The following is a 20,868-nucleotide window of genomic DNA, read 5'->3' as shown; positions in this document are numbered from 1 at the left end:
GTGTGTGTGTGTGTGTGTGTGTGTGTGCGCGCCCATATGCATGCATGTGTGTGTATTAGTGGTGTCACATAAATAAAATTAGCCCCCCCACACCCCCGCACACATTGTTAGCATGGCCACACTGTACTGTACACTGCCGTCATGACACCCTGAGATCATATCAGGCAGTTGAGTGTGATGTTGGGTTTTGTTTAAAAAAATCCACATGAACTGTCCACATTACATAGCAGAAAACTCAGCATATGACAATTAATCCACTAAGGGATTACATAAATACCTGCGCTAGGTACCACTTCTTATGGAATTGTGCAGACAAGCTGAATGCTCACTGATTTCGCCTGAAAGTAGTTCATGCACAGGTCAAACGAACCAAAAATGGCCATATCCTTTGTCTGCTCACTGACAGAGTGTTAGGTGTTCTTTTTTTTTTGTTGCCAGGATAACAGCAAATATCACATTTCTCATAATTTTTCATAATACGACAACTACCAGTATTTGCTACATAGTCATTAGTAGTTGTTGGCATTTATATGAAAAAGCTGATTGGTGGAGGTTTTTTTGTTTAACATGTTTAAAATAAAACTTCACAATTAAAATTATGTCCAAACATGAATGATTTTCCATTTATAGAACAGTAATCATTTATTCAACAAAAAAATTGAATTGTGAGAATGCATATGCCAAATATAAAATTGTATAAAAAAAAAAATCACAATTTTTTTACTGTACGAGAGTAAAGTGTCATTGCACATCCACAACAGTAGGTGGCATAAAACAGAACATTTGTGACATCTGGTGTGGCACACGCACTTTAGCCTCTAATAGTGAGTCACATTGTTGGTATGCTATCGAACAGTACAACAGGTATCAACTGAACAGCTGCTAATAATGCTTTGTTATCATTTACCAGACTGGAAGACAAACACTGTGCACTGATAACAAGATTTGTCACCTAAATTAAGTTGGCGTTAAACCGATGAAGACCAGACTATGACCAAACATATGCCAACAACAAGCGGTCAATCACTTATCAAAAACTGACACTAATAGCAATTAGCTATATGAAGATGAAGGGTTTTTTTCTTAGAACATAAACAGCAACAGATTAGACTTCTGGCTGAAACAGCAAAACATACCAGAAACGTGCGCTTGCCACATTGTTCATTGACCCTAACCCTAACGCGCCCAGTGCAGTCCAAGGAGTCACATTTCTGCACACAACAGAGTTCAACATCACTTGCCTTTGCATACATACTGTAAATGTACCTATAATTATGATTTTGCTCAAATGGACTGGTTATATATATTGGAAACATTTAACCCAGGGTCCAATAATAATGAGGGGGGGCTCAGAGGTGCCTGTGTTGAGCACATCTGCCCATCGGTGTGAAGTAGCAAACAGGTCTCTCACTAAAAGTCCACTGGCGATGAGGATAAGTGGCAGAAAATGGATGGATGGGTACCTTATTTCTAACAGCACAAACTCTTCGATATCTTTTCCAACCATAATATTCCACGATTGGACCATGGACGACCATCCAATTTTGTGAAACATTAGTTGCACACTCAACATTTTCTCCACGATTTCAGATTGATGAACCACCTAATCTCTCCTCCCACACTTAACATGTTGGGTGGACAACATACTTTGGAAGGCAGCTTTGGAGAATCAGCAGGGGGGCCAGGGGCTCATCCTCTTATTGTCCCGAGCTAAGACTGTGACCTCTGATCTGGATGCACAAACACACATTTGCAAAAGGCCAACATGGGCAGCCGCGCAGACATTACTATGTGCCTGAATCTTTATCCACCCGTGTGCATAGCTGACAGCAAAAATCTACCTACCCTAACTGTCTAAACGAGGGCTTAGTATCCGGACCACCTGCCTGTCTTTAAAACGATCGTTTTCGGGGAAATCTCGCCACGGAAAGCAACAGCTGAGAATGATGTGCTGTGAATCATGATTTGTGCCACCATGAGCCAAAGAAAGAGGGCATAGCTAATGCATAAAAAAGTGGGGAAAGAGAGTGACAGAGACAGCTGGCAGTCCATGCGAAAACCCCTTCGGGACGTTGTGGTTCAGTGCCAGGGGAGGTGATTCAACACAATGATTTGTTTCAAATGAAGTTTTAGAAAAGAAAAAAAAAGTTTAGCCGACTGCAAAATTCCCTCAGAAAATGTGTCTCATGATCCAGATATTGATTACAGCACCATTGGGAAACGTGGTTAAGATTTGAAGACAACTTTTCACCTCTGAGCCTCATCTTACATTTCCATCATGTGGAGATGATATGGTGTGAACATCAGTTTTCACTTCAAGATACTTCCTTGATACCAATTATGACTTTACCATGAGACATGGCTCTGGTGGGATCTTTAGGGCATCTAAGACTATTTAGGCGAATAGGTGAGGATAGCTTCCACAGAAAAAGAACTGGACATCCACCACCTTCAACTGAAATAACTGAACAAGTTTGAAAAACATCCCAGAGGAGCCTCCGAATAGCAATTAGAAGAGCCAGTTGAGAGCTTCCGCCTGACACAGACAATACACGTACATGCAGTGGGAGCGGGTGGCTCACATGGTAGAGTGGCTGTCTCCTAACCCGACGGTAGAAGATTCGTTCCTCAATCCTTGAGTGACTTCATTTTCATAAACTAATACTATGCAAGTAAAATGTATTCAAAATCTGTCTTTGTAAAATTCAGAGTAAAAAAATTTGACTTTGCATTCACTCATTTTTACAATACTAACCATGCTAAAATCACTTGCTTTTTTTTTTTTTTTTTTGGTACTATATGAGACAAGTGACCCCGTCACATACATCTTACCCCTCACCAGCTGGCCATCTAACCATGCTAAAATCACTTGCTTTTTTTTTTTTTGGTACGATATGAGACAAGTGACCCCGTCACATACATCTTGAAGGAGCCTCGTACCCCTCACCAGCTGGCCTACAGCTATTGATCAACATGTGAATGACCATTTCCAACGCATAGATGAGGTAATAATTGGCCCTTTAGAAACATTTCACATCTGTTCTGGAAGATCCATTGCCATTCTCCTCCTTATCAATCAATTGATCCATCCATTTAAAAGTTTACCTACTGGGACTGTAAAATATACTGGTAGGCACGTCTTGGACCTACGATGGATGGCAGCTATCCATCTATATATTTTTCATTCATTTCCAACACGCTTGTCTTCTTTAGGGTTGTGAGCCTGGTGAAGTCTATCCCCTGGTGATCACACCTGACTGGTGTCCAGTCTTAAAGACAAAGAGAAAAAGAAAACACTGACACTCAGAACTGGACAATTCAGTCTTGGTTCAATCTGACATGGCGGGTGGATGCTCGAGTATCCTGGAGAAAATGGGGAGAATTTACAAAATCCACACAGAAGACCGGTACTGGGATTCAACCTACGAACCTCAGAAGAGTCAGCAGACGTGCTAACCCACTAGTACTAACCACACAGCTACAATTTCACCTATTAACTATAATTTATGCTCCAAGTTAGAGGCACACACCAATCGTGAATGATATCATGGAATGGATATGGAACGAAAAGCTTTTGTTTAAGCTAACACAAACATGTCTCTTAATATTGGATCAACATCACTTTTTGTTAAAAAAAAAAAAGTAATTGTGGTTAACTTTCTTTTCTTTTGTTGTGTGATGGATCCACAGTAATAGAAAAAAAACAAATCCAAAAGGAACCTTTATTATTAGTTGGACTGCAAGACAAACCCGTCAAATAAAATGGTTTAATATCCTGGTTGATCCGTGACAGCTACTGTATCGAGATGCTATCATCTGATTGATTCAACCGAAAGCACGTACACGTGCGCGCACACATTTAATCAAAAGGTGAGGCCGGTCATGGCTTATTCATCCCCACGGCTCCTGTTTGTGTTCAACCCTCCCCCACGTTACTGCCAGGGTTGACCTCTCGCTTTCTCCTCGAACAACCTTGATGACACTTGAATAATTAAACACTAAAAACAAACGTGTCACCGACGATCTCGACGTGGAAAGGATGCCGTGTTTTCCTGCTCTCAGTGCGGCTGAAGTTGTGTTTTTTCTTGCTGACGGTGCACATTGTCCCCGCTCTCACTCGGCTAATATTCCTGAAAGCTTTCGGGCCTGGCACCAACGCTTCCCGCCGAGCTTTTGTCCGGGTCATGGCAGACCGGCGGATTGCTAAATGGACAGCCAGCGAAGACTGTTCATGGTGAGAGTCTAATAAATCCTTACTCCTTGTAGGTAAGCAGTGGGAAAAACGGGGGACTTGGATGCGCTGCCAAGGCTTTCACGTGAATGGGCTGCAGGAGATTTAATGACAAGAGTTACTGTAGACAGATCATGAATTGAGTTTGGCGATGGGGGAGAAAGTAGGGGAGGCCATTCTTAACCCATGACGGAGGAAGGCAAAGAGGTGAGGGGCCTTCTTTTATTGTGCCTTTGTGATGCAAATCAACAAGTCCGTTTTGTGCGTGACAGAATGGTGCAGGGACATTGTGACATACATTTAAAGGGATGTCAAACTCATTCTAATCACAGGCCACATTGTAGTTATGGTTTCCTTCAGTCATGACTCTGACGCCATATAAATGTATAATTGCCTAATCAACTAAATTTAGAAGTTAATTTAGTTTTAATTCCTTCTGTCATTTTTCTCCAATATGCCAACAATTTATAACACCACTGTCATCCGTCGGGATGATGCCTAGAGTTGGAAATGACTTCCTTGAATACAAAAGATGACCTAAAGGGTTGAGAGGATAAAGAGGAAGCACAATAGATGTCTTTGAAGGCCGCATAGGCTAAACAGCACTGATGATTTGTGAGCTGCAGAAAGACACTGCATCACCCGTGCTAGACTTTCAACTAAACACCGAGGCAGGAAAAAGGATGCAGCACTTCCATTGGATTGGGTCCAGCATATAAACTGATGTGGTGGCAGTGAGCCAAACACATCGACCAAGAAGGCGACATGCTTTGGCAACATGGATGGATAACACCAGTAAAACGTGAGTGCTTCATATAGAGTGTAAGTGCTTGATTGCATTAAATGAAAGCAAGATTGCCACACCACTGCAGTTGGAACATTAGAGCTACATGACTTTCATCAATTACGTTAAACACAGGGCAGTTTGGTGGCTTCGTGATAAGCATGTCTGCCGCAAAGTTCTGAGATTTGGGCCTTCCGTTGAGGAGTTTGCGTGATTTCGCCAAGTACATGGAGGTGTGAATGGGATGCGGTTTCTGCAGACGATGCGCCATTTTTACTTTAAATGGAATCAATTATTTATGTATTAATTTTAATTTATTCAATCTTTATTTTTAATTTTAAGGAGTTATATTTACTCTCGTTTTCCTGGATGATCTACAGTACGTCCCTACCCTCACGCATAGTCACAAGCTGTGGTTCATGACCGATACAAGCGGCTGAAATGAGTTTCCTCCACAGGGTGCCCGGGCTCTCCCTGAGAGATAGGTTGAGAAGAGTCGAGCCACTGCTCCTCCACATTGGAAAGAGCCATATGAGGTGGCTCAGGCATCTAGCGAGTCGGATTGCCTCCTGGATGCTTCTGGGCACGTCCGATGGGGAGGAAGCCACTGAGAATACTCAAATTACGCTGGCAAATGTCTCCTGGCTGGCCTAGGAAGATCTCGGGATTCCTCAGGAAGAGCTAGATGAAGTGGCTGGGGAGAGGCAAGTCTGGGCTTTAAAATGTTATCATTTTTTAAATTATGATTTCATTTTTTTTCAATTATATATTTTTTCCATTTTAAAATATTGTAATTTTTATTTTCTGTTTAAATAGTTATGAATGTGTATTTTAAAATATGCATTGACATTATTTTAAAATATGTATATTTGAAATATTCATATTTGTAATTATTTTGATCTTTTGTTTTTTTCATTCATTTTCCCTTTTTATTTTAAATTTGAAGTTATCATCAGTATTTTTACTTTAAATTACTTTTTATTTTTATCTGAATATTTTTAAATATATCTTTAACTTTATTTATTTTTATTTTTTGTTTTGTTTATTGTAGTGGCTGTATTTTAATCTTTATTTTGTTCACAAATGTTTTCAATTTGATATACGGTTCTTCATTTGCAAATATATTTTACTTTATCTTTGTTTTCATTTTTTAAGAAGATGAATTTTATTCCTATTTCTTTAATCGGCACCTTCTAACCACATCTTGCTTTTTTGTGTGTTCCCAACCAACCCGCTAACCAAATAATATTACATGACAGTACAAGCATTATGCAGTATACTGTTGTCCTCATTGCTCAAGTGTTAAAATGAGACTCTCAATACAGGTCGTGTTGAAAATCGGACAAAGTCCGATGTTGAATTTGCTGTTGTGAGTGACAGCTGGGGGCTTGAACACGGGGAGTTTCCTGTCTTCCCCATGTGCTCAACTATTAGTGGAAGCACTTGTCATTTCAGTATAAATAGCAGTTGCACACATAACTCCCACTCAAATGCCCCCGTCGTCTGTACGACAGTAGCGGCGGCAGCAGCAGATTGTCAAACTGCTCTGAGATGCCAGCAGCCCTCCGCGTCCAAGTCCAAGTAACAGAAGCAAGTGCTTGTGCGCACACTGAGGAGATTGTGTGTGGCGTGACACAAAGACACTACAGTAGCTCACTGCACCAACCGCAAGAAGCTGGGCATCAGCGTGGGCTTCAAGATGCCTTCTGCTGATGGCCGTCTTTCACAAAGCTGCTTTGATTTTTACAAACCGTCTTTGTGCCTCCAATTAATGATGCTAACGTCTGCACGGAAACTAAGACCACCTGATTTACACTTCACCAGTGACGGGGTGTGTACACGTGAGGGCACAGCATTTGATGCTTAGGATTTGCAGTTTTATAAGGATATTTGCACGAACGCCTACTCTAGGGGTTCTGTGTTTTCCAGACTTTTTTTCTTCATTGGGGTACAGGATATATTCAAGGGACTGCCACTATTTCAGGAAATACAGTGCGTCTAATAAAGGATTGGTTGGTTTTCTGTGAGGTAGTAAGTTTTTAATAACTTTGTGTTACTCACTGCTTACATCAGGGCCAAGTAGGTGCTGGGATCTTTGGTGAAAAAAAATCTTGCTATGTGACACTGACTTTTCAATGCTCATTCGTGCTATGTGCAAGTCTGGAGTGCAACAGCAATGATCTGTCAGAATGTTTCGGGTTGTATTGGATCATGTGAATCTAATGAATTGTCTGGAACTTCAAAGGAGTTATCATCATATCACAATCAGCAATTGCAATGCAGGGCAGTGTGACCTCAGGCAAGAGTCGCACACAAAAAGCTCTGCCGCATTCAAAGAACAGATGCGTCACTGTAGCATCTGATTACAGCACTTTGGGGCAAGATGTCTCATCATGGCACATTTTAGAACGCGTCATCTGAACCGCTTAATGGAAATGTATTATTCATACAGGAGAGTCAGTTTCCCTACATTTGTTTGATGAATAATAAAGGTTGCTTTCAGGATCAAATCTATTCAGCTGATGCTGAGGTTGTGATACTGATATCTTCATTTCTGGGAAATGGACCCATAATGCGGCATGTACCTTTGATATGTTTACTTTTAGGCCATTCTGTTTTGAGATATTGCACCTTTCGTAAACTTTTTCCAACATTCAAATGAGTGCGGCATTTGAATGTTGGAAAAAGTTTCCGAAAGGTGCCTACTAACCCAACATTTCATTTTAATCATGCAAACATTTTTATGTTTACACACTAAGTAGGGGGGGGGGGGGAACAATGTAAATGTGCGTGTTATTATAGCATCCCTCCATTACATTTTTAATGTACTTTTAACTGTATTCACAGTTTAGGAATTCTTGTTTTACTCTAATCATTACACAAGGATTTGGCGATTCCACCACCAAAACTTAGTAGGAAGTCTCAAACTTGACCTTTCGAACAAAAATGGTGTATGCTCTCTTCTCCACAAAATAAACCACGTAACACTTTTAATATATTTGGACGTTATTTAGTCGTAGTAGTAATTAGTAGCGTGCGTGTGTGTTTGCCTATGTATGTGTGTGCATGTGTGTATGAATGTACATACAATACATCCTCACTTCTGATTCGAAATTCAAATGATCTCCATCATCTTTTGTCGCTTTTGTGACGCTCTGTGTTGTATATTATTTGACAAATACTATGATCAACCACAAGCTGATTAGAATAGTTGCATTTCCATATCTAGCGCTACAATCTGTTGGCCATAAGTTAATGTTTTTGTTTGTTTGCTTGTTTGTTTTCACTTTCACAGCTAAATGATCACACCAGAATTGGCCGAGACTATTGTCCACCAACTATGATAAAAAAAAAAGAAATAAATAAAGACAAATTTTAAAATGCCGTAAACGGCGCTGAAATGGTAAATGGCACTTACAAAGTGCTTTTATCTACACCATGTTAAAGAAAGTAAAACTCACAGCGGTAGCTGAAATTGAGGTTGATACGGGCAAAGTAAAAAATAAAATTGCTGATTAATTAATTAAGGTACTGATTTATTTTTTGGGGTTAAACAGAACAATAATTTCTAATGCTAACTTTTTGTTATTGTTTTTATATCTATTATTGTAACAATATTCCACTCCAGGTAAATAGAATTGGATCCATTCAATTGTGTACCAAATATTGTGGCCGTTGAGAGTAAACATGTAGTCGAGCATTGCCATCCAACAATATTTAGCTGAAAATATCAGCCAGTCGTCCATACATAGCGATGGAGTGATGTTATGAGCACCCGCATTTTCACACCATCCATGCCATCGCTTTCTTGACTATCTTCAGGTCTCTCCTCAGCGCAGCAATCTGACACTTTTGGCTCAAGTCACTTTTTAAATAAAACAGAGCCATGCTGCTGCACGGTATAGGTACAGAATTACTTTTTACACCGTGGCTTTGCAGCTGATGTCACAGCGTTGGTCTGAGCAGGCGACAGCGTGACTGCGGTGCGGCTAAAGCGGGCAGTTGCCAGTTAAAAACGGAGGAATACTTTTATTAGCGTGGCGCTGTCTACTGTAGAGAGGCCTTTATTTGTTCAGATAAATTCGCTGGACCACATGCGCCCACACTTTTTCAGCATGTGAGCTACTTATAAAATGATCAAGTCCAAATTAACTATTTATTTATTTATTTATTTATTTTAATTACATTTAAAATTCCTAATACGTGCGGTATATGTTGATGTACCTTGCATCACTGCATGATCCCATACATATACACGGTGACATGCAACAGACGTAAGACTGACTGCTCTGTATGTCAATCAAGTGTCAAATTTCACATCGGATGATAGGCGGGAGTCTAACATTTTTTTGTTTCCCTTCATGATGCTTCAATAAGAGAAGAATTGCTGTTAGCCATGACTGTCACCTTTTGTTTTGTTTGTTTTTGCATGACAGTGCATGCTGGTTGTGTAACTCCCTCCTCTCGAATCAAAAAGAAGGAAGAGCACATAAATGGGTGCTGTCAGGATCTGCATACTTCAAATCAATACAGCACTTAATAGCTTGTCATAACCATTTCTTTGCAGATATGCGCATAAATCCCACTCAGTTGCTGCTTGGCAGCGCTTTTAAAGTGAAAAAAAAGACCACAGGATGAGATTGTACAAACAGCTGGAGTGGAGTGAGGGCCTGATTTTAGAGAAAGTATACGTCAATTCTTGGATGGAGGAATACTGATGACAATCAATAACCTGAAAGACGTGTTTAATGAAACGATCTCCAACGTCTGCTGATTCATCACATGCTCCCACCCGCCCTTGACTTCCCGTTCACTCCATTAGCTGAATGCACAGCGTACATTCAAGTCATGCACCCGTTTGAATTACGGGTATCCCGACAATCGTTGGGCACAACGATGCGACAACACCAATCCCAGTGGCAGAATTTTTATTCTCCACTTGGTGTTGCAGCAAGAAAGTATGCAACACGATGTACGAATCTCCCCAGAAACAGAGTGTTGGTGAATATTTAAGTTTTTGGGGCCAAGTGGCGAGAGTTCTACATTCCATGGAGAGTAATCAAACTTGGCTGCCAAGATCCGCCCGAACTCACAAATTTGGCTCTTAAACAATATCCCTCTTTCGAGTACAGTAGACCCCTTTGGAAAATGCTTCATGATGGTTGATCAGATTTTTCACAACTACTTTTTGAGGGTAATATACAATGCTTTTATAATGGGTGTGCCTAGCCCTTGTGAATAACAGGGGTCCACTGCACAGTGATTCCCAATTACTGCGCACTACCTGGTAAACTATCCAGTTTCACTTCATTGTTCTGAAAATTATTGATTTACTCCAAGTAATGCATCCGTGTTGATTCATCTATGCCAGAGACATATAGTGACACAAACTGCATAACCACCTGTTGCCATGCATACGTCAGAATGATAGCTTTATGGTTTTCTTCGATTAATGTGTGAGTAACGTGAGATAAGATCATCTTAAGTCATATACAGTACATACCTTTGTTTTTTTTTGTTGTTTTTTTTTAATGTAAAATATTTTTCCATGGCTTAATTAAACATTGGGAAACACTGGTCTGCTCTACCAAGTGAGGCCTGACTGATTAATCGGCCAGCCTATTTAATCTGCCAATATTATTTTATTTTTTTAAATTTTAAAAGTTTTTTATTTTATTTAAAATTGGCAGAAAGATGAAGATTTTTTTGCCTTTTTTTTTTTGCATGTGAACACATGAAACCAGAAGATAAAGATAATCACATGTAAACATTCCACCCACCTCCCAAAAAAATCTGAAAAACATTGGCCATTTTTTGCCAATGTTTCTTTCTGCTCTAAAGTTGAACAAATGCTGAATGACAAAGTATTCAGTCAAATGTTTTGCCTGTAATTCATATCTTTATTGCTGGCACCAAAAAAATAAGTCATTTTATTTATGATATATTTTTTTTAATTAATCACACCATTCATCAGTTATAAGCATTTTACTCAGCCAATTAGTATCAGCCTAAAAAAAAATCAACTTCGGTCAATCCCTAAGACCCAGTCGAGCACACAGCATGTATTTCTCTTCATTTGATGTTTAGTTTGACAGCAAGTTTAACTAGGAGTGGCATTAATTATCTTTTTGTTCACTATCAGGAAATGTGCTGAATTCAGTTGGGTTCTTTTTTTTCCGCAAGTCAAAGCAAAAAACGAAAAATAAACAAGCAGCCACAAGATGGTGAATATCTCATGAAACTCGTGTCACTCAAATTTCAAGGGTCCAATGTGCTTTTATAGATTAAATGTATAATGTTTGTGAATGGGGCGGCCCGGCGGTCGACTGGTTAGCACTCTAAAGCAATGGAACTCTCTAAATTGTCCCTAGATGTGATCGTGAGCGCGGATGGTTGTTCTCTATGTGTGCCCTGCGATTGGCTGGCAACCAGTTCAGAGTGTACCCCGCCTATTGCCTGAAGACAGCTGGGATTAGGCTGCAAAACGCATGTGACCCTTGTGAGGATCCACGGATTGGAAAATAGATGGCTTGATGGATGTTTGCGACTGTATTTTAACTATGTAAAACACTTTTTGTGATAACTGGTGAAAGGGAAGAGGCAAAATGTTTCCCTACAGGATTGGAACAGGTGCACACAGAAGTTGCAAACTCACCAGCTCTGAGGTTCTGGGGTGAGCTGCTGATGTAGCGCGAGAGAGAAACCAAAAAAGGTCCCGCGGTCCCCCAGCTTGTGCAGCGTGTGAGTAGTATCCAGGTTGAAAGCCCCCACGTGGTTGAGGAGAGTCAGCAGAGCCCACAGGAGACCCATCCTGGCCCTCAGGTGTCCACCCAGGGCCGCTTCTGCCATGCTGAAGCTTCAAAAGCAGAATTCGAAGAAGATCTCCAAGTGATTCCGAGGAGGAAATCCTGCTCTTGCGGCGGGAAATCCTCTTGTTGTGGCTTTTTGGTGCAGTCTGTGAAGCGGGGGGGGTGGCAGCCTGGGCTCAATGTGCTCCCGTTGGCTACCAGAGTGCAAGTGTGCAGTCCGCGCCTCCTCCCCTCTCCTGCTCCTCTGTGCACCCGGGGGAGACGAGGGAGGACAAGTGCCTTGAATAGCCCCACTCACTCCTCCCCCCTCCATCCTTACACACACACACACACACACACACACACACACACACACACACACACACACACACACACACACACACACACACACGCGCGAACACACACGCACGTTCTCAGCTGACAGCAACACTCAAAGGACCGCTGCCAAAATACCAGGCAAGGTTGTCAAGGTACTTGGGAGCTATTGAATAGAGACAGAGTGGGTGAGGAAAAAATAAATATATAAAAATACACCAGACAGTTTTATTTATCTGCTGGGTTCACACAGTCCGAAAGACTTCAGTTTTTAGATGCCACTCATTGAAATGCATGGAAAGACGCAGTTGGACTGTCGGGAAATGTATGTGTACTTGAGGCGTTTTAAAACTTATTTTAATTTGTTTGTTTTTAATTGAAATGTCAAACATTTCTTCGTCATATTTTTTGTAATAGTACCTGTAGGTCAGCAGTGTTTCATGTTTTTCTTCTTCATTGCGATGATGATATTTTTAATTGTAGTTCCATGCTTGATCACGGCTGGGCTTTAGACTGTATTGTGGCGCCTGCCTTTGAGATTTATTCCAGGACCATGCACATTAAAATGAGTGAGAAATTTCACAAGAAAAATAGCACACTCATGAGAAAAATAGCACTATATAATATTAGACTTTATAAAAACATACCGTAACCAAATAAATAAATATAATGCCAATAAATCAAACTGTTTTTGATTTAATTAACATTCATCTGTAATGTAATCGACTTTAAAAAGAATGTTTTATTGTTAGCGTATCAAGGTAACAGATTTCTTTCGTAAAAGAATAATTAAATATAGAATGAAATAAAATACGAAACTTGAAAGCACTTACATTTAATTTTTTTCCGATTCATCCATTTTCCATGCCACTTATTCACTCTAGGCTAACAGTTAAGATGGAACCGATATCAGCCTATGATAGATGTGAGAATTATTTGTGTTTTAAGTTTGTTCAACATTCGATTCCAAAATGATCCAGGAACAAAACAAACAAAACAGAAAAAGGATACACGAAAACTGCTGGCAATTAAATAATCTGTATCATTCTGACGCAGCATACACACCATGAAACAAGATTGGGATTTTGTTTTAATTGAGATAATTCCTTCACATAATCAGTTGGTGGATTCTATCCAAAATTAACTGGAATGTCCCACCCATCAGTCAAAAAAATATCTATGTTTATACTGTCCAGTAACTAAGAAACGGTGAACAGGAAGTAGCGCGCACGCATCCACGCACACGCACATACGATGGAGGGACAATCTGGACTAGATTAGAGAGTCCACAATGAGCCACAAAAAGTTGGACGTTTTGCAGTTCCTGTGAGAAGACAAAACGGTGGGAAAGGTCTATCCACACGTTGTTGACTTTTGAAACGAGTTTACATGCCAGCCGTGTGTTGTCAGCTGCAGTTGTGGACCACCTGTGTGCAGCTGTCACCTCAACTGTTGCATGCAATAAACAGTCACATTTGTGACATATTAGAAGAGGATTAACGTGCTCGTCGCAAGTTACCTTCACACTTTGCGCTGTTCGATGAGACGAAAACAGAGTGATAGCCCGTAGGAGGCTTCAAAAAAATCAAACTGTACTGTTGTATTTTTCTGTAATCATTCTATTTCTATTTTTTTTACTGGTGGGGTGGGTGTATATCTTATTCTAAAATGTAAAAAAAAGTTGAATTGAATTAAAAAAAAATCCCCTTTCAGACTGTGTGGGAAAATTCCGTGTAAGACGACTTGGAGAGCGAGAACCAATGAATCCACTTGGGAGTTTGCTCCCACACAAACCACGCTTGTGAGATGCGCTGTGGCCCGCATAAAACATTTTTTCCAACAATCCAGATGGTGTTTTAAAGGACATTTTTAACTTTCCCAACTATGTTATAGTAAATTAAAATTTGTACTTTAGTTAGGTTCTCACCTTCACTGAGTGTAGAGGGGGAGCAAAGAGAGGGAGGATTAATTGTTGACTTCATGCATCCCCAAAAAGTTGTGTACTCAGCAAAAAATGTGAAGGAGTCAGACGCCATGCTTGGAAAGAGATGTTCATCACATTCCAGTCTTCTGCTTTTTATGTGACGGTGACTATTTGTCCCTTTCGTCATCTTGTATTGATCGCCACACCACAGGCAGACTGTTCTATGGTTATGATCATATATTTTACCCTCTTTTGCTGTCACTGCTACGTCTCTGATCTGGAATGTCAAAAAAACTAATGCCGTTCTGTGGTCATGAAAACAGCTTTCGTAATGCTCATTTATTTATTTATTTTCCAAATAATAGATATTTTGAAAAATATATGCTTTTTTTTTTAATGGAATTGTATATACAGTATATATATATATATATATATATAGAGAGAGAGAGAGAGAGAGAGCAACGAAATTGTTGTTTTTCATGGTCGTTTGGCCAAATCCATCAATGTAAATGTAAACATTATGCCTTTGCTTCATGTCCATGCTGAAGGATCATGGTTATCCATGCAGTGAGGCGTCATTTCCTGAGGGAGAGCCATGTGTGTGGCAGCTGGGCCAGGTATCCTTAGAGACTTTTTTTTCTGTCGAATACACTCTAATGTCAAAAGCTTCAATGTCAAGTCAATGAGATGCAATTACAACAACAAAAAAATGCCTTGACAAAAATAGTGATGCTCAATTTGACATTGTCAGAGTGGTCTTCAATTGACATTTGTTATTCCATGCAGAAGACAAATATCTGCATATTGGTTTAATGTGACTTAACATGCCATATATTCTCAAGGATGTGGCAGAGACAGATGGGTGGCAGAGTTTACACCGAGATGGATTTTGACCAGGAGGAAACAAAGGCCAAGCTGCTGGGCTTCCCTGGAGGTTCCATTGATCTTTCCAAACAGGAGTCTGGCATTGCTGTCCTCAAAATCAACAACCCATCCCACATGAATGCCTTTACCGGTTAAGTTTGATGAAAAAACACTCCGGATATACTCTCTGTACATGTCTTTTCTCTTTGCTATTACCGTACATGTAAACTAGAAAATCCCACCTAGTCTGCCATTGGCACATTAGTGTGCCATAAGTGATCAACTGGTATGCTGTGGGAAAGTATCGCATTTCATTTCATTGGTCCAAAATCATGAATTACAAATCTCTATTCATCTATTCATGCCAGCAGCGTATAGTGACAGGCAGAGACGATTAAATGCTCTTTCAGTTAAGTTGAGAAATGACACCATTAAAACCGGCGGATCTACCTTTTTTTTCTTTTTGACAAATAGGTTTGGTGGTGTGTCATGAGATTTTTCGAATGTAAAATGTGTTCCTTAGTTCAGTAATGGTTGGGAATTGTGCTGTTCTATCCCAGGTACCATGATGGTGCAGTTGGAGGAAAAGGTGAGCCTCCTGGAAGAGTGGGCCGATGGAAAAGGCCTCATACTCCAGGGTGCTGCGGGAACGTTCTGTTCCGGATTGGACCTCAATGCTTTCAAACAATTATCCAAACCCCAAGTATGACTCTAAAAGTTTGCAGCTCTGAAGCATACACCCTTAAGCAGAGTACTTCTCTTGCGATCAAAGTCAGCAAATTTTTGGAAGTGTGAAAAATTATTCTGAACACGTATTCATTTTTATTTTTGTTTGTAAAATTTTTTACGTGTCCTATTCAGCTGCTTGGTCATCCAGAATAGATTACCTGTATTGCTTTTCATGTGGAAATAGTTTGCTACTGTGTAACAGGGGCTCTTGATAAACTCCCACTAGTTATTTGATTGTGAATGTAAATTATTGTCTCCTGAAGTGATGTTGCTTTTGTCTTGTAGGATGGCATGGAGATGTGTATGTTTATGCAGAATGTTCTGACAAGACTACTCAGGCAAGGGGCCATTTTTATGCCGCATCATTAAATCTTATGCGGTTTTATGTACTTGGAGCACAATACTCTATGTGATGTTCCCAGTGCAGGCTGCCTCTGATCTCCGTTGCCCTTGTGGAAGGGAGAGCTCTGGGTGGAGGCGCAGAACTTACCACTGCCTGTGATTTCAGGTACACACACACCAATTTTGAACCATCATTTTTTAAAATATTAGGGACCCCACACATGACAAGGAAAAACAGTGTTAAATGGTTGCTTCCTCCTCGTCAAAGTATGTGATGTACTCGAGGCGTCTAACACAGCACAACACACACACACGCACGCGAAATATCCCGATTGCGAGTGTCTTACACCAACTGAGGGTCGTGCCACAGAAGACTGGAAAATACAAAGAAAAAGAAGTTGGACTATTAGTTAGCTTACATGCTAAGTACATTCTAATCGTTAACTCCTCTCCTTGTGATTTTATTGTGGTAAATGACACGTTAGAAAAACGCTCAACACAAGCAGTTGTCCCTCTATTTGGCATGGTTACTTTCAACTGTCAGCTTCAACTGTTTGCCAAGCAGTTTTGGGAGGAACAATAACCCTGAAACACACTGCTCACAAGATAAGTCTTTCCGAGACTTACTGTATGCTTGGGCTCTTGCGAACCTGGATTGAAAGAGGAGATATGCTTGAATTTTGTGTACCTTTTCATCAAACAGGATAACCCAATCTTGCTCATAAAATCATTTGTGTCTAATACTTGTTTTTCAGCACACACACACACACACACACACACACACACACACACACACACACACACGCGCGAACACACACGCACGTTCTCAGCTGACAGCAACACTCAAAGGACCGCTGCCAAAATACCAGGCAAGGTTGTCAAGGTACTTGGGAGCTATTGAATAGAGACAGAGTGGGTGAGGAAAAAATAAATATATAAAAATACACCAGACAGTTTTATTTATCTGCTGGGTTCACACAGTCCGAAAGACTTCAGTTTTTAGATGCCACTCATTGAAATGCATGGAAAGACGCAGTTGGACTGTCGGGAAATGTATGTGTACTTGAGGCGTTTTAAAACTTATTTTAATTTGTTTGTTTTTAATTGAAATGTCAAACATTTCTTCGTCATATTTTTTGTAATAGTACCTGTAGGTCAGCAGTGTTTCATGTTTTTCTTCTTCATTGCGATGATGATATTTTTAATTGTAGTTCCATGCTTGATCACGGCTGGGCTTTAGACTGTATTGTGGCGCCTGCCTTTGAGATTTATTCCAGGACCATGCACATTAAAATGAGTGAGAAATTTCACAAGAAAAATAGCACACTCATGAGAAAAATAGCACTATATAATATTAGACTTTATAAAAACATACCGTAACCAAATAAATAAATATAATGCCAATAAATCAAACTGTTTTTGATTTAATTAACATTCATCTGTAATGTAATCGACTTTAAAAAGAATGTTTTATTGTTAGCGTATCAAGGTAACAGATTTCTTTCGTAAAAGAATAATTAAATATAGAATGAAATAAAATACGAAACTTGAAAGCACTTACATTTAATTTTTTTCCGATTCATCCATTTTCCATGCCACTTATTCACTCTAGGCTAACAGTTAAGATGGAACCGATATCAGCCTATGATAGATGTGAGAATTATTTGTGTTTTAAGTTTGTTCAACATTCGATTCCAAAATGATCCAGGAACAAAACAAACAAAACAGAAAAAGGATACACGAAAACTGCTGGCAATTAAATAATCTGTATCATTCTGACGCAGCATACACACCATGAAACAAGATTGGGATTTTGTTTTAATTGAGATAATTCCTTCACATAATCAGTTGGTGGATTCTATCCAAAATTAACTGGAATGTCCCACCCATCAGTCAAAAAAATATCTATGTTTATACTGTCCAGTAACTAAGAAACGGTGAACAGGAAGTAGCGCGCACGCATCCACGCACACGCACATACGATGGAGGGACAATCTGGACTAGATTAGAGAGTCCACAATGAGCCACAAAAAGTTGGACGTTTTGCAGTTCCTGTGAGAAGACAAAACGGTGGGAAAGGTCTATCCACACGTTGTTGACTTTTGAAACGAGTTTACATGCCAGCCGTGTGTTGTCAGCTGCAGTTGTGGACCACCTGTGTGCAGCTGTCACCTCAACTGTTGCATGCAATAAACAGTCACATTTGTGACATATTAGAAGAGGATTAACGTGCTCGTCGCAAGTTACCTTCACACTTTGCGCTGTTCGATGAGACGAAAACAGAGTGATAGCCCGTAGGAGGCTTCAAAAAAATCAAACTGTACTGTTGTATTTTTCTGTAATCATTCTATTTCTATTTTTTTTACTGGTGGGGTGGGTGTATATCTTATTCTAAAATGTAAAAAAAAGTTGAATTGAATTAAAAAAAAATCCCCTTTCAGACTGTGTGGGAAAATTCCGTGTAAGACGACTTGGAGAGCGAGAACCAATGAATCCACTTGGGAGTTTGCTCCCACACAAACCACGCTTGTGAGATGCGCTGTGGCCCGCATAAAACATTTTTTCCAACAATCCAGATGGTGTTTTAAAGGACATTTTTAACTTTCCCAACTATGTTATAGTAAATTAAAATTTGTACTTTAGTTAGGTTCTCACCTTCACTGAGTGTAGAGGGGGAGCAAAGAGAGGGAGGATTAATTGTTGACTTCATGCATCCCCAAAAAGTTGTGTACTCAGCAAAAAATGTGAAGGAGTCAGACGCCATGCTTGGAAAGAGATGTTCATCACATTCCAGTCTTCTGCTTTTTATGTGACGGTGACTATTTGTCCCTTTCGTCATCTTGTATTGATCGCCACACCACAGGCAGACTGTTCTATGGTTATGATCATATATTTTACCCTCTTTTGCTGTCACTGCTACGTCTCTGATCTGGAATGTCAAAAAAACTAATGCCGTTCTGTGGTCATGAAAACAGCTTTCGTAATGCTCATTTATTTATTTATTTTCCAAATAATAGATATTTTGAAAAATATATGCTTTTTTTTTTAATGGAATTGTATATACAGTATATATATATATATATATATAGTATAAAAATTCACATTACACATAGTACATATTTAATATTTTAAAATTGAAATGTACAATTAAATTAAGAAGAAAAATCATTTGATTCAATTAAATATGATTACTTTTAGGGTATTTTAACAATTTACATAATTAAAACAAATGTATGATTAAATTATTTTGTTGCATTTTAATAATGAGTGGCACGAAGAGCACAGTTAGCATGTCCGCCTCACAGTGCAGAGGTCAGGGGTTCGATTCCAGGCTGCGGCCTTCCTATGTGGAGTTTACATGTCCTCCCCCGTCCCTGCGTGGGTTTTCTCCGGGTACTCCGGTTTCCTCCCACATTACAAAAACTGGTTAATGAAACACTCTAGAGTGTCCCAAGGTGTGATTGGGAGTGTGAGCGCTTGATAAGCATGAGGATCAGTGGATGGATATTTTAACAATTATTTATCAATGTATTGTACTACATTTTATGTATTAGGTACTTCAGTTTTCTGTAGTTTAATAATTTTAGTGTACGTTAACAATTCCTTATGAATAAATTATGCTGTTTAATATTTTCTTTTACAGAAAAACTCAACTCAAATATGTTACTTTCAACATTTACTAGTGATAAATTGAATGGGAAATTGGCTGTACTGTGTTACATGTTCTTACAAAAAAAAGATTAAATACCTGAATGTAAACATAAATAACTAATGTTTGTTTTTTACATACACTAAGTAAGCAATGTACAGTGTAAGTAAAAGCACATACGATTTAATTAATACATATTTAATCAAACAATTATCGTGCCATTACCTTCTTGATTTCAACAAAGTGCTATCGGTTGTGGATTACTCTTTGAAATACAGGTCGAATTGAGACTTGGGAGGTAACACCACATTTTTTGATGAAAAAGGCTATAGTAGGCCACAGGACAGAACAGAGCAATCTTGGATGTGAGGAAAGACCTGCTCCACATGGCGCATGATAGCAGTATCCTGATGTGAAGCCTCATTAGAAGTCAGAGCATCATCTCAAGGAGAGAGCTTATTTTAGACCTCAAACAGGCAGCACATATGGGCAGGGTCATTTTTCCTGTTTTAGCCAGCCTTCCCATCCATAGTCAGCACTATTACTGTATGGATTTATTGACTCCAAAAGGGGTAGGTGTGGGGTTGAGGCGGGGGTCTGTAAGAGGGCGTGGTGCTTCGTACTACGGGATTAAATCCAAGTACATCCATGCTGACTCTTTAACGACACTTCCCTGAAGGAGGCTGAGCTGAATGCAGCTGTTTTCCCACACTTGGATGTGCATTTTGGGATATCGAGGAGGGAGGAAAAGTAGCACGTTAATCATAAGATGTCACCTTGTCAAAATGTGACAACAAAAGTGGATCAAGTCCAAATAAACATCCGAGTGCTCCTCTGCTGTTGACTTGAGGACTTGATGATTTATACTTTGGGAAACAAAAGGGAGTGTGACATCATTATTAAATGACTCTCTTTCCTGTATCCGTTTGCATCTTGCAGCCTATGTGTGCTAAAAGTTTAAGAACAGTGAGCTCTAGTGGTCAATTGAGATTATTGCAGGCATTTCGAGTCGGCAGGCGGTGGGGAACAAGAAAACCCAGTGGCGGACCCTGAGGGCCAGCAAGGCCTTCTCTGCTGGCCTAAACATTCTCAGAAAAGTAAATTTACTTTTATGTATTTTATGTTATTTTATAATTTATGTTATTTTATTTTCATAAATATGTAAACAAAATTATCCTCTGTATTCTTTACGTTGTATTATTTCCACTTAGTTGAGTGGCT

General features: G+C 39.6%; 2 protein-coding genes across 5 annotated transcripts in view; one reads left to right on the top strand and one right to left on the bottom strand.

Moving 5' to 3' along the window:
* Window positions 1-12,101, bottom strand: part of itga7 (integrin, alpha 7) — a 30,829-nt gene extending 18,728 nt beyond the window's left edge. The window contains exon 1 of the mRNA XM_019880486.1: window positions 11,671-12,101. Within this exon, the coding sequence (XP_019736045.1) occupies window positions 11,671-11,864 (194 nt within the window). The 5' untranslated portion in view covers window positions 11,865-12,101. The remainder of the gene's footprint in view (window positions 1-11,670) is intronic.
* A 2,425-nt stretch (window positions 12,102-14,526) lies between these two features.
* On the top strand, window positions 14,527-16,717 carry LOC109522145 (ethylmalonyl-CoA decarboxylase-like). Of its 4 annotated transcripts, none has more exons than XM_019880452.1 (5): window positions 14,527-14,680; window positions 14,906-15,078; window positions 15,488-15,630; window positions 15,942-15,994; window positions 16,084-16,717. In XM_019880452.1, exons 1-5 carry the CDS (start codon window positions 14,616-14,618, stop codon window positions 16,271-16,273), a joined length of 624 nt encoding a protein of 207 aa, XP_019736011.1. In that variant the 5' UTR covers window positions 14,527-14,615; the 3' UTR covers window positions 16,274-16,717. The 4 variants fall into 4 exon arrangements, with proteins under 4 accessions (XP_019736011.1, XP_019736014.1, XP_019736013.1 ...); XM_019880454.1 differs by having other exon boundaries at window positions 14,532-14,680; window positions 16,079-16,158; XM_019880455.1 differs by having other exon boundaries at window positions 14,530-14,680; window positions 15,488-15,644; window positions 15,942-16,167.
* Window positions 16,718-20,868: the final 4,151 nt, after the last annotated feature.

This window comes from Hippocampus comes, unplaced genomic scaffold (genome assembly GCF_001891065.2).
Source record: "Hippocampus comes isolate QL1 unplaced genomic scaffold, H_comes_QL1_v1.1 scaffold68, whole genome shotgun sequence".
NCBI classification, from domain to species: domain Eukaryota; kingdom Metazoa; phylum Chordata; class Actinopteri; order Syngnathiformes; family Syngnathidae; genus Hippocampus; species Hippocampus comes.
Note: the sequence above shows the minus strand (reverse complement) of the source record. Positions and strands in the feature narration are given on the sequence as shown.